The 18166-nt window shown below is 35.0% G+C and overlaps 1 protein-coding gene across 1 annotated transcript in view; it reads left to right on the plus strand.

Annotated features, from left to right (window-relative positions):
- The window catches only part of LOC145672956 (solute carrier family 35 member E1 homolog), a 41446-nt gene that overhangs the window by 13427 nt on the left and 9853 nt on the right, over positions 1-18166 (plus strand). Inside the window, exon 4 of the mRNA XM_081742210.1 lies at positions 2534-2659. Coding sequence (XP_081598336.1) covers positions 2534-2659 — 126 coding nt within the window. The remainder of the gene's footprint in view (positions 1-2533; positions 2660-18166) is intronic.

Raw genomic sequence — 18166 nt, forward strand, 5'->3', positions numbered from 1 at the left:
TGTATGTAATGGTTGTTTGAGAATACAACAGAGAATAAACTGCCCAAATACCCGTAAACAAAGGAAAAGTACGTATTGTATGAAGGCATAGAATCTTTACTATAAATTTAAATGAAAATTAGTGAATACACAACACTATATAGTAATGTACCTGAGAAGACAGACCTCAGAAAAATACCCCGCAATAACCCTGAGCGGGTCTGCGCGCTTTTTTTTTTTTTTTTTTTTTTTCTGCTAGAGTGGCTCAGTTATCCGGACTGCTGGGTTATCGAGTGCTGAGTTTTAGGGGCTCTACTCTGTCGCCACAATGTGTCACTTCCTTTTTGTCTTTGGTTCAAACTCGAGGGTGAAGAATCACTTTTTCTGAAAACTGCTCTCCTAAATTTAAAGACTTACGTAGGCTTGACTTCGGAGAACTTATTAGAAAGCACTTCCTGGTTTTTTTTTTTTTTTTTGTTTGTTTAATTTATTTATTTATTCAGGAAGTTTCAGTCATTTTAACTTATTTTATTAATCGATAACTTAGCAAAGAATTCTCCTAGTTCGATGTATTAATTGAAGTCTGCCAATATTTTGAGTGTCTTCCTGTTGTTCGTAGCTTGAGTGGGTTTAGAATGCCCCTAAACTTTTATTAAGTCCTACGTTTTGCGAGTAGAATTTCATTCTTAGCAATCAGACTTAAAATACCATTGACTTTAATTAGTAATAGAATGTATAGAATACATTGTACAAGATACCAAATTGTACAGACCTTTTTATATTCCTATATAGAATGGTGTAGTTTCCAGTATTTCGGATGCTTTTAGCGACTATCCATTTTTCAAGAACTAAAACTGGCTCAAACCGTACTAAGCAATAAGTTGTTCACGTGCTTTATGCATCAACGTCAGTGGAATTCTTAAATTTATGTAAATTTGATGCATCAATACGAAGTAAGATATTAAAAAGAAAGAAAAAAATAATACTTTGGGGACATGACAGTCCTGTACGTATCTCCACATTATAAATGTGTTAAGTGCACTTTACAAATTAACTGTTGCCCTGTTTCCATTTATATCTTGCATATATTTAAGAATACTAGTTTCTGTGAAGCTCCTCTTAACGTGACACATTACATTCAACAGCATCTATGAAATGAAACCGATGAGAAGTTCAGTTTAACCATATCATATTGTTATTCATATTGGTGCTTTTTCGTAATTTTTCATGTATGTCTAAAATTATTTGTACTAAAAGACTAAATGAAAATTCAAAATAATAGTCGAATTACAGTCATCTCAAATTCCATCTAAATTGTTGGCGCGTGTAGTTCCTGGTTCGATTCCAGCTCGCTCCAAGTGAACTTTATAGTGGACAAAACACCGTGTGCGAGGGTTTTCTTGCGGTACTCTCGTTATTCATTCCACTATCGTATTCATTTGTCATCATCACCGTCTCCTTTAGTCTAGCCGGCATAACCGTGGAACGTAAAAATGAAAGATTTCTATTAAATTGCGTTATTTTTGTCATATAAGCACATTTAGTGATTTTTTTCTTAATATTTATAACAAATTTAATCTAAGAAGACAATTCGGAGTAATAAAGTTTTATGCTTGTAGTAATTCACTGTTTAATATTGGTTGATTAAATTGGTAATGGTGTTATCCCATTCTCTGTCTAAATTGCCTTTCGATGTTGAGTTTGGATTTTTTATCGTTCTGTAATATGCCTCAAAAACATTCTTTCGATTAATGAAGCAGCACGGTGCATAACCGTGATTATCCTGAACAGTATGTTTATTCTTTTGTGAGTGCTTATATAAACCAGAAATGGCTTCCTTATCATCTCAAGACTCCCTTAAGTTCTCTTTCAATCTAGTCCTCGGGGGCAGGGGGCCGCGGTGGCTCAGTGGTAGAGCGTTCACCTCTGGTGTATGGGGTCCTGGGTTCAAACCCTGCTCTCGCCAAGTGAACTTTGTGGTGGACAAACACCGTGTGCGTGGGTTTTCTTGGGGTTCTCCCGTTTCCTCCCACTTTCTTCATTCCACCATTTCATTCATTTCTCATAATCACCGTCTCCTTTAGCCTAGCCGGCATAACCGTGGGACGTAAAACTCAAAGATTTCATTTCATTTTTTAGTCCTCGGGGGCCTGATGGCTTAGTGGTAGAGCGTTCATCTCTGCTGCAAGAGGTCCTTGGTTCAATCCCAGTTCACGACAAGTGAGCTTTCTGGTGGACAAACACCATGTGCATGGGTTTTCTCGGGGTTTTCCCGTTTCCTCCCACTTTCTTTACTCTATTTTATACATTTTTCATCACCAGTCTCCTTTAGCCTAACTGACATAATCGTGGAACGTAAAATTTTAAGATGACTTACTTTGTTGTAAAATGTAAGTCTAAAGTTACATTATGAAGTGAGAACATATATATATATATATATATATATATATATATATTACAGTTACTGTTCATAAGTGTCAATATAATACTTTTAAACATATTGTAAATTCAGTGTAACTACTAATCAGAATTTTGATTGTAACGTTTTATTCAGGTGCTACATGATACAGGGATACACCATTTGCGATTGTTGCATATTCTAGGGAAACTGGCTCTTTTCATGTTCTTGCCAGTATGGTTGTATATTGATTTCACGAGTATTATACAGGATCCTGAACTGGTAAGTTTGAGTAATAATATATTGCATATCAATAGTCAGTAAATGTAGTTGCATCTCAGACAATAAGAATCGCATGACTAAAATAGAGGTATATTTGTAAGTACAAAGAGTATTAAATTCGTTAAATTTCTACAGGGTGAACAAGCAGTAAATAGTATCATAGTTCTTGAACAAGGTAAACTTTTTTTTTCTCCTATGATTTTAGTGTATTTTCATTTGATCCGCTCCTTTTAATTTTATTAACATGCAAATACAACGAATCGTCTCCAGGATAGCTAAGATTTTTCCATGTTAGGCACCTCGTCTTTCAAGCTTCCTTCTGGAACAATGTCTATATTGTGAAGATTGTTGTGTGGCGAGCGGCCTCGAAAATAGTACATTACTTTCGTACGTTTTAGTTTGTACACTTAGTACGAGAGTATTTAGGGTATTTAGAGTAAGAGAGTGTGGTATGGCCAGGCGTATATTTATGCATGGGGCATAGGGATCTGCGCCCAGGGTAACGATTAACAAAGATAAAAGGGAAGGATAATAACCAGGGCCCGGATCTTGTTGACAAGTCAACTTTTTTCTGTTACGCATAGGACAAGGCAAGTTCAAATAAAAACGTTATCCATCAACTCTAGGTTCTAAAAATATACTTTTTTTAGGGCCAACTTCTGGTCACTTTTTGCCATTTTGAAATTTCAGGTCATTTTTTAAATATTTTAAGGTAACTTTTAGGTCGCTTATGATCTTTTTATTCTTTTTTTCTACATAAGGAAATCTTTAAATGAACAAGGTTTACGAATGTGGAAAAGAGAAGTTGAATAATCTCTTTTCTTGCTTCCTGACTATTGGGGTGGAAAAACTGCATTCTTAACAAGCTAATGAAAACTAAGCTGTATCTGGTTAACGAAAGGTGGGGGTTCATAGGTGGCTAAACAGATAGTTTTGGGTTGTTGACCACAAAGGTTGTGATCACGTGAATAACTTAAAATGGATTAGAAAGTGTACAAGGATTTTAAACATGTTTCTATCTATTATTTTCATGTTGTCTACACTTGCGAACTTTTATTGTTTAAGAGTGTTTCCTAGCTTTAACTCGGGAGTGAATTGACACTTTCAATACTTACAATGCCGTACAATGGACTGATCAATAGAAATAAATGATCAATGGACTGCAACTAAGTGAAACAATACTTTTTGAATATGAGTGAGAAATGTTAACTAAAAATTCAATGGATATTTAAAAAATGTCAATGTTTAACGAAATAAACGTTTAAGAAAACGCAAGTGTTAAGGTCAATTTTTTGTGATTTTTAGGGTCATTTTACAGGAATTTTAGTGTCATTTTATAGGTCACATTTTAGAAAATTTTAAGTCAACAACATCCGGGCTCTGATAATAACTATTAACGTTTCGGTGCATATGAGTTCTCGATTTTGCATTAGAAGATGTCATTTTAGTGCAAAGATGATACAAAAATTTTCCTTTTTTTTTTCTTTCTTAATTTTATTTTATTTTCTAAATCTATGTCGTGAACATTAAGACATTATATATCATAAAGTGTTCTCGATATTTCGTTTATTCAATGTTGATGAAGAATAAATCTTTGAAAACTTTCTCTAGCACAAATGAGACAAAAAAATCAGAAATAACCCTTTTCTGTCCTAAAAGTAGGATATCAAAAAAATAGGTGTAAGGGGGAAGAGGGTGTAAAAATAATTGAATTGTTAAAAAAAAAAAAAAGTTTCAGAGCAGTGCTTCCATTGGCATTATCCATAAAATTATTTACAATTACCTACTTCCGTGTTTCTGTTTTTGGAAGGCGTAGTTAACTGCGCGTTTACATGCATTACGACCTAGTGATAGAGTTTTAGAAGTTTGTGAACATTATAGCGAGCAAAGCTCTGCTAATTTGTCTCTCTCAAAATAAATGTCAATGTGAACCCTGATAAAATTCGAAAGTTGTACTTGCTTCTGTCATTGTTAACAGGATCGGATTAACTGATCTGGAGGTCCGGGGATAGAAAAAATATGTGGCACCTTCTGACTTCGCCTATTAAGTTTCTGTGAAATTACAGTCGGAAAGTTAAGGGAATATGTTTCGTATTTTTAGGTTATATTTTATTTTATGATGGTGATTATGTCTTTATGAGTCTTTTTAGATAGCCTGTTGAGATTTTGATCAGAGTAGAGGCCCCTGTCCACTTGGAGGCCCGGGGCTACAGCCCCCCTAAATCTCCCCCCCCCCTCTTTAATCCGGTCCTGTTTGTTTATTACAGTACAGTACAGTAGACTGGTTCGCATCCACGTTGAGTTGAAATAAAGAAAGAAGACAACCTGGTTGCTGTCTACTGCTAATTGATTCGAAGTTAGTTTACCTGTACTCAGTAGTCAATACCAAATCAAAGAATATTAAGAATACTTTTAAGTTCGACCAAAGTCCATTTTCTTATTTTGGGAGTAACTATATAGATTGTAAGGCGGTTTCCCTTTATTTTCGTTATTTTCCTTTTCAGGATACTTGAATTGTAGGTCTGCTGTATTTTTTTCTTGCCTTATCCGGATATTTGGCAGAGAATATTTTAGAAAATAAATTAGTTCGTTTTGCAAAACCTCACTACCTATATACACACTATATACATGTACATGCTTAATAGATAAGGAAATATATTTTTTTAAATACATATTTATAGATTTGGAAATTTGGAAATCGTGACCTAGGAAAGTCAGGAAATTCGTGCTTATCAAATAAGGGGGCATTCTTGACTTTAAAATTACAACTTAAGTATAATTACTGGAATACAGTCATCCGGATCAATGCCAGGAAATAAAAATTGTAGTTTCATGTATATATTGAAATACGAACTGTACGTATTCATTCGTAAAGGTATAATTTTCTCGAAATTCCCATGGAAACGCAGTGAAAATACATTAATAGCATATTTTAGGTATCAGAATATTGACCATTTGAATCATAACATGACGCATTATCTGTTTCCTATATACAGACTTTATCTATTATGTACCTCTGATCTTGACTTGTCACGCAACAGCACGGGACGGTTGCCGGAGAGTGATATAGATGAAACAGTCGTGCGTAGAAGGAAATTATTTTGTTTTTCCAAGTGTAAGGGCTCTGAGATTAGTGACTACTGCATATGTCTTTGGTACACGTGGTCCTGGGTTAGAATCCCGATGGGAGAGCAGATAAAATTTAATTTCACATTTATTATTCATTTTTAATTAATCATCCATTACCTTTAGCTTAAAGAGTTTAACTGCGTGAAGTTAAAAAAAAAAATAAAAAAAAAATCAAATATAGGGCTAGAGTGTTATTATAATACCAGTATGATTTTTAGAAAATAGTTTTCAAACTAAAAAAATATCGTACTATATTGTATATTCGGGCCAATTCAGTAAATACAAGCAAAAATAGTCAGTAGTTGACTAGGTGATTCCTGGCACCAAGATAAGACAAAAAGTATAGACCTATCTGGGTGCAGAAATCCGTCATTTTGGAGTTCCAGTCTGCCGAAAACATGAAAAAGTGAACTTTAACGGTCTATAGCTCCAGAACTATGGATCTACCATAGTCGGGTCAAGACTTCACTGAGGAACTAATATGTGCGCTTTTCAAAAATACGTGTTTCAAAATCCTGCAGTACTCAGGCAACAATTTTTATAGATGTTTGACTACGGGCATATAATTTGAAGTATTCACCAACTACCTCTATAAAAATTGTTGCGGAAGTACCACAGGATTCTGAAACTTGGATGTTTGAATACGAAACATACTAATTCCTAGGTGAAGTCTTGACCCTACTACGGTAGACCCCATAGTTTTGCAGTTAATGGACCTTAAAAGTTTATTTTTTCATGTTTTCGGCAGCCTATAACGAAGCTCCGAAAGGAAGCATTTGTGCACCAAGGTTAGTCTATACTTTTCGTCTTATCTTGGTGTCAGGAACCACCTCCCAAACTTGGGGGCCGCGGTGGCTCAGTGGTAGAGCGTTCACCTCTGGTGCTTGGGGTCCCGGGTTCGATCCCAGCCCTCGCCAAGTGAACTTTGTGGTGGACAAACACCGTGTGCGTGGGTTTTCTCGGGGTTCTCCCGTTTCCTCCCACTTTCTTCATTCCACCATTTAATTCATTACTCATCATCACCGTCTCCTTTAGCCTAACCGGCATAACCGTGGGACGTAAAACTCAAAGATTTCATTTCATTTTCACCTCCCAAACGTTGTCGGTGTTGTTGTGAAACATCCTATATATAAAAATTATTTTTCTTGCCTTTAGACTTTCGATGATGAACCATTGTAGCTCGAAAGCTTATGTTTTTGAGATTTTTTTTATCATATTCATGAATGAACTTTTTTTTTCTTTTTTTTTCCTTTTTTTATTTTCCTATAGAGTATTATTTAGGTTAGTCCTTAGTAGGTCAATTTTATTAAGTATGTTATCAGATGTTATCTTTGTATGAAGTATAATAATATATTATTTAAACTAGGGATGGCCAGATGGATCGGGATATCCGGTTCCTGGTTGGGGATCCGAAATTTCGGATCTTGGATCCGGATCCGGATATGTAGGTTCCTGCATCAGTTATATCCTATCTTGGATCCGGATTCGTATGTCCGGTTCCTGGACCCAGATCCGAAATTTCGAATTTCGGATTCGGATTTCTGTTTTGAATATTTTAGGCCTTAGATTCAGACACAGAACTAAAATATCCATATGTATAAAATAAACCGTTGCAGATCTGTCCATTTCCTTAAAAACAATGTTTATTAGATCGCGTTTTCCTGTGTTCGTTATTGATGGTAATTATCCGTTGCTTCTGTTGTATGTCTGCTCTTAACTGACAATAAGCTTAATGAAATGTACACCTCTAGAGAGAAGTGCCTTAAAATCTTCGAACAATAGTACATTCCTTTTTAAAAACATTTAAGCAGTGGTGGTATTCTAATTTTTTAACAACCGGTTCTCTCTCTCTCTCTCTCTCGATATATATATATATATATGAGACAGAGAGAGATAGTAGATGGATAGGTAAATAGATAGATATAATTATCTTAAGAAACAAACTATATAAGGTAGATACAAAAGTTCTTACGTTGTAGAACGCAATGCTAATTTTACCACGTTGGGTTCGAACTAAGAGCTGTTTCTCTTATATTTTGTAGCGACACGTTTAAACAAAACCGACTTGACGGAGGGGAAAACATGTGACAGAATATACAATAATGTAGTTTTGTTAGTGAGATTTAGTGCATGTAGCTTCAAAGCTTTACCAAAACGAGTCTTTTGTTGTCTGAAAATTTTAAATGTTTATTGTCACCAATACAAATATGGAGCACTCAAAAAAATTAACATTTAAGACTTGGAAACATTGTATTAACTTGACTCTAAAACTTTATGTCGCATCAGACAAATTTCTTGCTCCCTCCCCCCCCCCTCCTCCATTAAAATTTCTGTCTGTCCATTGAATTGAAAGAATTCAAAGTTGCTTGTTTCCACAACAATGCAAGCGAGCGGAAGAAATACAGAGGTGTTTTCACAAATTTATTTGACTTCTTTCTTTCATTCTTGGTTAGATTATGTGTATGTATGCATGTTTGTGTTTATATCTGGGTATAACAAACGGTTCTGCGAACTCGAAATATTTTAACAACCGGTTGTAGCGAACCGACTGAATAGCACCACTGCATTTAAGCCTATATAAGTAACAAACTAACGTGAATGATAATGTTTAAGCGAACTTCCTACAATCCATTCAAGAAAGTACTACTTAAAGAAAAAGTATTCTTGAACGTGTCAGGTTTATTTTTTCAGATACGTAGTAGGTTCTAAATTAAAAAGTTGTATTCAGTAGCGGCTTTAGCGGGTAGGCCGGGTAGGCACGGGCCTACCAAAAAATTTGAAAAAATGTATAAACCCTAAAAGATACAATATGTTTTCCACTATTTATATTAATGCTAGATAATTATTTAACAAATAGCATCAACCATTACTGCAAAAGTACTTTCCTACTGTCATTAATCAATCAAGTGTATATATATATCCATAAGCGAGGGAGTGGGTCTACCCAAAATTAAAATCCTAAAGCCGCCCCTGGTTGCATTAAATTCCATCGTTTCGTGGATGTCGCGTTTCGTTTCGGGTGCAACACTGTTCGTTGTCAATTGTCGCATTTTTATATATATATATATATATATATATATATATATATATATATATATATATATATTTATTAAATTACATAAGAGTTTCCGGGAACCGTGAATAATCATTAAATTTTTGTTTGTCGGCGGTGTTCACTCGTTGGGATGGCCACTCTTGTTTGCTAACTTACTGCTTTGTGATACAGTAGGTACTTTCCCGTTTCTTAAAACTACGTGGGTCGTACGTAATCGAAATGTAAACTTTGTATTGGTAGAAATGGTAATGCAAAGCTGATCTGTGCTTAATTGTCATTTGGTTATCTTGTGCTGCCGTGTGGTTTTTCATTTGACTGTCTGGATTAACAACGGCAATGCTAAACTGAACTCTATTCGACGGCATTTTATTTTACGTCCTGATACTGTGTGGTTGTGTTTTATGATAGAGGTAATCCAGAATGGGCAAGAGTGTTATTTGAAAACGCTTTCAAAGTGAAAAATCGAAAGGAACTGCCTATTGCAGAATTGAAATACAAAATAAAGGAAGTACCAGCGCGTTGTGGAAACACATAAAAGGACGACACCGAACAATAGTAATGGAGCCTGAAGTGTTACTCTCCGTAACAGGGGTCTGGTGGCGAAGCCCTGAACTAGCCGCAGGTTAGTAAGTATATAAATGTATTTTCGTAATGACTGGAAATTGCATGTATACCTGTGGACAAAATTGCATAAGTAGCCACAAGAAATGACAACCCCATAAAATAAAAATTTAAAAAACCAACAAATTGTACTCTTGAATGAGATGTATATTATATTTGCGCAGGGGCGAATCCAGGACCTGGAGGGGGCGGATGGACTCTTAGGGGGGCGGTTGGGGATGCTAGCAGTGCAAAATTACTTAGATGAACTGAAATTGCCACAAATTACTATTAAAGTGCACTATTAATGCTGCCGCTGGAGTAGGGGTGAACGACCCTTCGCCCTCCCCCTGGATCTGCCTATGGGTTTGCGTGAATGATAAAGCTCCTTATACAACCTTTTCAGACTTAATAGTGGTGGATTACTAATTATAAAGATACTGCTCGAAGCTGCATATGGTATTTTGCATACACATACAGCTAAATTAATACATTAATTGACATTTAGAACTTTTATCTCTATTGCAATTCTTAATACGAAGTACATTTTTATATCTCAGAAAAATGTACTTTTAAAGAAAAAAAAAAAAGAAAAAAGCTCATCAAGAGCAAGAAAAGGAAGTTGCTCCTTAATTTGATTTGATCTATATTTTATGGGCTTGTTGTATTAGCTATAGCCTAGCCCATCACGACTAGGAAATATCGTCATTCAGTGACCACATTAACTCAGAAAGGATTAGGAAAGGAAGCAACCTGAGGATAATGAAGAAACCTGGGCTTGCGACTAAGGTTTCATCCCAGTATTTGACTAGTGTTACAGAAAACAAAGAACAAACTTCAATCAAGACGACCGCTTTAAAACTGATTTACCACCTTCTCGATTGAGTGTTTCCACAAGAATGGAATCTGACAGTGAGATTGCTGTCACCAAGGCGACAGTGTTAGTCAATCAAATTTGGAGTAACTGTGACATATTAAGGCACGAAAACCAAATATCGACAGAATGAAGAGAATGCAAGGCCATCACACGATCACATGCCACAAATGTCTTAAAATCTTATTTTAAGCATAGGATTGAAAATCACTTTGTCAACGATTTCGAAAACTTTGCTGATTCGGAACACCCGAATTTTCTGACACGGAATTTCGGATCCGGATCCAAGAGCCGAAATTTCGAATCCGAATCCAAGAGCCGAAATTTCGGATCTGGATCCAGTGCCCGGATATCCGGATTCAAAAAGATCCGGATCTGGCCATCCCTAATTTAAACTATGCATCGGTGTAACTATTGCTAACACTTACTGTTAATATTTTTTGATTGTTCGAGGTATCAGCGTCCGTTATTAGTAGCAAATTATACGAGACATTGATTTGCATTTTAATATGGTATCCCAAGTGTACAACTGATGAACTCAGTCTACCGCATTACTAATAAATGTTCTAGTTAGTCCGTTTGTGGACATGGTACCGGGTTAAATGGAAGGCAGATGACGAGGAATTGTTATTCTTTTCAGAATTTGAATTTACTTTAGTAAGTGCCCTAACAGTTTCTTGTAGGTTTAAATGATCATAAAATTAAAGAATTACTTTCTTCTTCTAGTCGATGTAGTTGCGATTCAAACATGGTTGTCTTGTTCATAGTTATATAGTTAGTATATTTGAATGAGTATATATACACTGTGTTTTATTGTTTAGTGTATACAGTACTACAATATGTATATATTGTATATAGAGTGAGTTTTTTAACTTTAGACTGCAAAATGTCTGGAGAAATAAGCATCGGGCGAAAAAAATCGAAATAAAAAGTTAATATTTTGGAGGGAAAAAAATCACCTGTGATAAAATTCTTTCCCCCTCCATACCCCTGGGGTAAAGTGGAGGGCAATGTCGAAAATTTAAATGTGCACCCTCAGTTTTTATTGTAGATTCGGATTCTACGGGGGGAAAATAAGTAAATTTTATTCAAAACTTTTTTTTTTCGATTTGTGACAGATGACACTGTAATCAGTGGAATTTGATTTTACTTTTTTTTTTTTTTTATGGGAGCTCACCCTTTCATTTCAGAACAAATTTGTGATAAACATGACCAGTCGTTTGTTTTAAACGTTTTCTCGACTTGTGGCTCGGTGGCTGTGCATTAGGCGTGAATTAAGGTAATTCAAATGTGGGAGAGCAATTAAGGGCACTGTGCGGTGTACAAAAGGCAGAATATAAGAGCAGAAAAATTTCGTGTTTTAATTTACGATACAGAAATAGTGAAAATGAAAATATGTCAATTATCGTGTTAAGAACTGTTAAAAGGATACAACAGAGACAGAGACCAGGGTTGGCAAAAACCATGGTTTTTATTTTAAAAAAATGGTTTGAACCCGGTTTTTTTAGTTTGGTTTAAACCAGGTTTGTTTGGTTTAAATTATTTGCTCTATGTATTTATATTACATATGGGCAGAAATAGGTTTGTTTCACTTTGGTGTTATTATGCAGCAACTGGGTTATGCTGGAAGGGATCACATAAGCTTAAAGTGGAATCCAAACCGCTTCTCGGCTTACATCCAAGATAAACTGTTCTCCATTTGGACTCGAAATCGGCACTAATTGGTCACAAAAACGATGAGTCTGCTGACTCATTCACGAAAGACTCCTGATAAAAATACGTTGTACTGATCTTTACATACTTGTTAATATAATTGTTAAGAGTCATTTCAGAAGGACAAAAAAGTAAACAGTTGCACAAATGAAACCATTATACAGAATTATATATAAATTGGGAAACTCTCGCCTTAGCTATTGGGAAATTCCTGTTATTACTTTAAATGCAAAGCATTCCCGTTATTGCTTGGCATGTAAAATTTTATGGACAACGTATAATCAGTACGCTAAAACTGAGGTATTAAATCACAAATTTAGTATGTAGATATCATTCAATTAAATTAAAACTCGAAGTTTAATCCAAGCTAATGTTTGATTCTACGTAGGCAGTCGATAAATTTGCCAATTTCAATCAATATATTTAAGCAGCCTCGACTTCTTTATAAAACAGGCATTCAGGCAAGCAGAAATATACAATTGGTTTCATTTCTGATGTTTAGGCTTAACATCCTTATGTAATACGTAGGTTATTAAGAAGAAGACTTTCGCGTAAAGTGATATCCGAACCGCTACTTGGTTTACACTTGAAAAATGGGTTGTGTTCGACCGAGAATTGAACATGGGACGCCTTGATTAAAAGATGAGAAGGAGATAAAACTAATGCAGATGGTTTGATATATGGAAACGTCACCATGAAGTTCATACGATTTAAAGCCTTTTTCGTTTTTTCTTTGGTTTAAACCAGTTGTTTTTTTGAAAAAAAAAAATGCTGGCTTAAACCAGCCAACCCTGACAGAGACTAAACATGGACTTAATTTGTGCTTCTTTACGAAAAGGTATTTACAAGAAGGAGTCATAAATCATCTTATATTTCCACAACTCAAACAGCAAACACGTGTATACGCCGTGATCGACCGTAAATACCTAACTGGCCTAAGAGGTAATGCACCAAGCAGACTATTTAACGCAGAGGCCGCCACTCCGTCCGTATATTCGGTGAATTTTTAGTGGCAGTGGCAATAAGTATTTAGCAACGTCTGATGTGTAAACTATTACTGTATTGATTCAAATTTAGGTTTAACCCTGGGCAGCAGCACAAAACATTTGTTATGCGAAAGAGGAAGGTGCAGTGAACCACTGCACAGCAGCTCGTTGGTTCCAAAAGTTTGTCTAAGACCAGCCAAGGTCCGGGCCTCAAGGTAACTGATTCTGAGGTCATACGATATGCTTTGAGGATTGTTCATCTACCAGCATATGAGGAGTCCCACTTCACTGAAGTGTGTTACCTTCACGAACTCGGGAAACTCATCAGGAGCTCCTATATTGTGCCACATGAGTTTATTCCAGTTCAGGCCCAGGGGAGAGTTAGTGTGTGCCGATAACTGGTGCAAAATCCGCGTTTCCTAAAATTGATTCTCACATCCAACGAAGAAGGGTTGTTTTTTCCGAACTCCGAATGTCCAAAAACAGTAGTTGAGCGACAGCCAACTTGCAGAAACGGTCGTCAAACAGGGCCCTTTCGAGCATAAAGGCATGCCTTTTGTGTGGTGGAACTACTAGGGTTAATTTTCTTCGAGTTAGTTTCTAACTGTTATACCATCAATCGCAGCCTTTATTTCGAACAGTTGAAGTGGATGTATGCTGCACTACGCCAAAAGTATCCTGCAGTGGTGAATTTAAAGTGCACCTGCTACAGCAGGATAACGCAAAACGACACTTGATTCGAAAAATACAACAAAAAGTTCACAAACTTGATCCGGCATATAGTCGTGACCTTGCCCCTTCGAATTGATTACCTGTTTCGGTCCATGTCGCACTTCCTGAAATCATGATGCTTCACCAATCAGCAGGGAGTGGAAATAAATAGAAGTGACTGACTTCTTTGCAGGGTTGTGAAAAATCCATTTTTTTTTTAAACTCAGCCCAGTGGGTTTTATTAAGCAAAATTGGGTTTTATTGGGTAATATTGGGTTTTATTAAATTTTAAAGCTATATTCCTACTTAATATATAATTTAACCCGTTCAGACTTGGTGGTCACATTTGTGTACATTAAGTTTTAAGCTTAATATAATTACTCTAAAGGATTCTAAATGGCTGGGTTTTTATGTCAGAATTCTTTGAACTTTTCTAAATCACTTTCCACTATTTCTGTGGTGTTTTAATCTGTTGTCAGGAAGCAATGCACATTTCATATAGACTACTTGCAGGGGCTATCACAATGGACAAAGCTCAGCCACGTAGGCTGTTTTATTCTTGGCGAAACAAACTATTTGCAATAAATTCTCCTTTTGTTTTAGTGATGTATTTTGAGTTTCTAAACTATATAGATCACAATGATGTGTTCGATTAATCCCATTTTTATTTTACATACGTATTTCAACCCTAATGCACGCAAAATGTTTCGTCCATAATTCTTTAAATGTGACATCCGCAAACGAATTGACGGTTGTATTTCATTTGTTAAGTCATAAAGAATAATAATTCAAAATAACAATAACACCGGAGAGTAAACAAAAAATCAGGTCTGAAAGGGTTAAGCATATACCTTCTACTGTACACATTAAACTATTTAATTCTCTCGTGGGACCGCGGTAGTTCACATTTGGCGCGGGTTCCTAGTTCGATCCCAGCTTCCGCTAAGTGCGTTTTATGATGGATAAACATCATGTGTATGGGTTTTCTCGAGGTTCTCCCGTTCCATACCACTTTTGTCAGGCCACCATTATTATCTATATCATAACAGTCTCCCTTAGGCCTGGTGCATGATCATGATACAGTGAACTAAACTTAGAAATAACAAAAAAGAAAGAAAAAAATAATGTCCAAGGAAATCCCATGCGCGTTTCGTGGGACTCACTTTGCACCATTGACACTCGCTTATATTTCGATTTCTAGAAGAAGGAAGTACACAATTTTCTACTGTAACAAGGAGGTGGATAATTTTATGTAATACAGAATAGGAATAAAATCCCCTCTTACACTTATGATTCAGATCCCTAAGTCAGCTGCCCTGAGTTTCATTCAAAACACGTCAGGCAAGCGCCTCAAGTTCAGGAGCCAAAGATAAAAAATGGCCTTAAAAGAAATAGTCTTTTTTTTAGAACTGAAATGTTGAAAATGATTTTTTTTTTTTTAATTTTCAGTTGCCAATTTGATTTCTTACAATAGATTTTACGATTAAAGGGGTTTTGTGACATAGAATAATTGAACTGTGCTTTACATACTCCATCAGATACACAAGAAGAATTAACCATGATCTTCTTGCTACATGGTTAATTCCACGATCTGATTGCCGTTAGTGTTGAGAAGATAGAAGTGGATCTTGAATAATTTCCTTTCTCAAGTGAAGCGTTCTCGATTTGTAATTAACTGACACATAGAGAAAGACATTTTATCTGTTTATATTAATACCCAAGTGTGTAAGAAAAACAGGAAATGTAGCCGCATTACTTTTGATTCCATACTAGCTGAAGTGCCCGTTCTTTGCACGATAAGAATTAGATTCAAGGAAAATGTTTGAGCTTCCTCCCCCCTTAGGATACGCATATTAATGAAAGTGTAGTAAGATATTCTATTTCTGGCATAAATTTTTAACATTTCCCTTAGGATACGCCTTTTAAGGAAAGTTACATGATAATATGTCACCTTGAGATAGGTGCTATGTTTTAAATGTAATTTCAAACTGTTCAACCATTTTCCGTGATACGATCACAAACAATAGACATCGTAGATTTAAATGTGAAGAAAGAAATTATAGAAAACACCCTCTTTCTTCCCTTAAAGTTGAAATTTTCAAAAACAGGAAATGATGTGCCCCGTTATTTTTATTGAGGTATTTATATACCGAATTTCATCTTCCTAACTTGACGTGCCCATTACATACTGTAGATATTTTTTTACATGAATTTTGAACTTCCTCTACTTCTTCTCCTCGGATGCGCCCTTGAATCAAAGTAATACATTCGTAAAATCCCAGCTCAGGGTAGGTACTAACTATCGTATGTTCAAAAAATTCATTTCAAACTGCTTAACCGTTTCACCGTGTGATGCGATCAGAAACAACAGGTAAAATCGCTTTCAAATTATAGAAAATTCTCCCCATCCCCACTTAAAATAGAAACTCTCAAAAACACTGGGACACGGATTCACTTGCTTTTAATGGAAAGTTAATATAAAAAATGTCGCCTTCACAAGTTAACATAACCGAAGGTAGTAGGATTTTCGCATGGGTTATGACCATCGGCTCTCCCCATAGAACACGTATTTTAATCAAAGTAACCTGATTAAAAATCTAGTTCGAAACGTGATAACTGCATCCAAAAATTCATTCCAAACTGTTTAGCCTTTTTCCGTGTTGCGCGCACGAACGGTGTCTTTTCATTTTTATATAATAATAATATTTATTTATTTATTTATTTATTTGTACTTTACACCCAAAGGCAATTACAAAGTACAAAGTTTATACATCATTATCGAAGGATATGCAACCCAACTCCAAATATGGAATTAACATTGGTAACACGAAATAGTATTATAAATCTTTTTTTCTCTTTCCATATGTTGTACAAAAATATTTTACAATTTACCATTTAGTAACTGAAAACACTTTCGCTTAAAGGTCTTAAATTCATACTGAAATAAATCCAATCCCATAGACTCAATTTTGTTACCTGCATCACATAATTTACACAGTGGTGAATTCCTGTTTACATTTATTCTGTTTTCAGGCATATAAAAAACCTGTCTACCTCTCAGATTTTGCCGAGGACAATAAAAAGGTAATCTGCTTAATAAGAATGCATTATCTTCCTTGTTATCGATTAATTTTTTAAGATATAGTACTCGCTGTATAAATCTCCTATTTTCAAGTGACAATAATTTGAATTTTTTTAAAAGTTCATCATAAGGAATATAACGAGTTTGAATACCATATATTTTATACGCAGTATATCTCAATACTTATTTTGAACTTTTTCTGTTTGCTGTTTCCTACACTGATAAAATGGATCCCAAACAATAGATGCATATTCTAGTTTCGATCGAACAAATGCATTATACAACGATAAAATAGTCCCCTGATTTTTAAAATAACGACTTGACCTCTTAATAAAACCCAGCATTTTAAAAGCTTGGTTAGTTATTATATTTATATGATGTTTAAATTTCAAATTAATATCAAACCAAACACCTAAATCTCTTATAATTTCCTTTCTTTCTAAAGTCTGATTTCCAATAGTATATTCAAATATTGTGCGTGCTTTATTAAGAGTAAAAGTCATTACATAACATTTTGAAATATTCAGCTGAAATTTATTTCTCCTACACCACTCATTAAGCCTATTAACATCTGTTTGTAATTTAATACAATCATTTTCCGTGCGGATTTCTTTGTATAATTTGGTATCATCTGCAAATATCAAACATGAACTATATTGAAACATTTTGGGTAAATCATTTATCATAATAAGGAAAAGTAAAGGACCCAAATTTGATCCTTGAGGTACCCCAGAATGCACTGTGAATTCCTTAGATTTAATATTATTAAAAATAACATATTGAATTTTTTCATTCAAATACGAATGAAACAATTTGACCAGTTCTTGCGATATACCAAACGTTCTTAGTTTACCAAGAAGTACCCCATGATTAACCAAATCAAAAGCACGTTTAAAATCTGTATATACTACATCTACTTGAGACCTTTTATTAAAAGAATCATTAATTACTTGATTTATAGTCAGCAAATTTGAAATAGTTGATCTATTGCGTCTGAAGCCATATTGAGAATCCGATAAATTCGTAGATACGTGATTAAACATATGTTTATAAATGATTGCTTCGAATATTTTAGCAGGAGATGATATTAGATTTATTAGTCTGTGATCTTGTATTAATCTTACTGGATTAACCTTAGAAACCGGGCAAACCGCTGATATTTTAAATTTCGCAGGAAATTTACATTGAGTCAAAGACAAGTTAAACAAATAAGTCAATGGTTTAATAAAATATTCTTTACAACCCTTAAAAATGTAGGACGGTATACTATCATGGCCAAACGATCTTTTACTTTTCATTTTGTCTATTGCTTCTCCAACTTCAGCTTCGCGAATCTTGTCTAAAACCATTATATCTA

The sequence above is a fragment of the Thermobia domestica genome, chromosome 16 (genome assembly GCF_964235325.1).
Source record: "Thermobia domestica chromosome 16, izTheDome1.hap1.1, whole genome shotgun sequence".
Taxonomy (NCBI): domain Eukaryota; kingdom Metazoa; phylum Arthropoda; class Insecta; order Zygentoma; family Lepismatidae; genus Thermobia; species Thermobia domestica.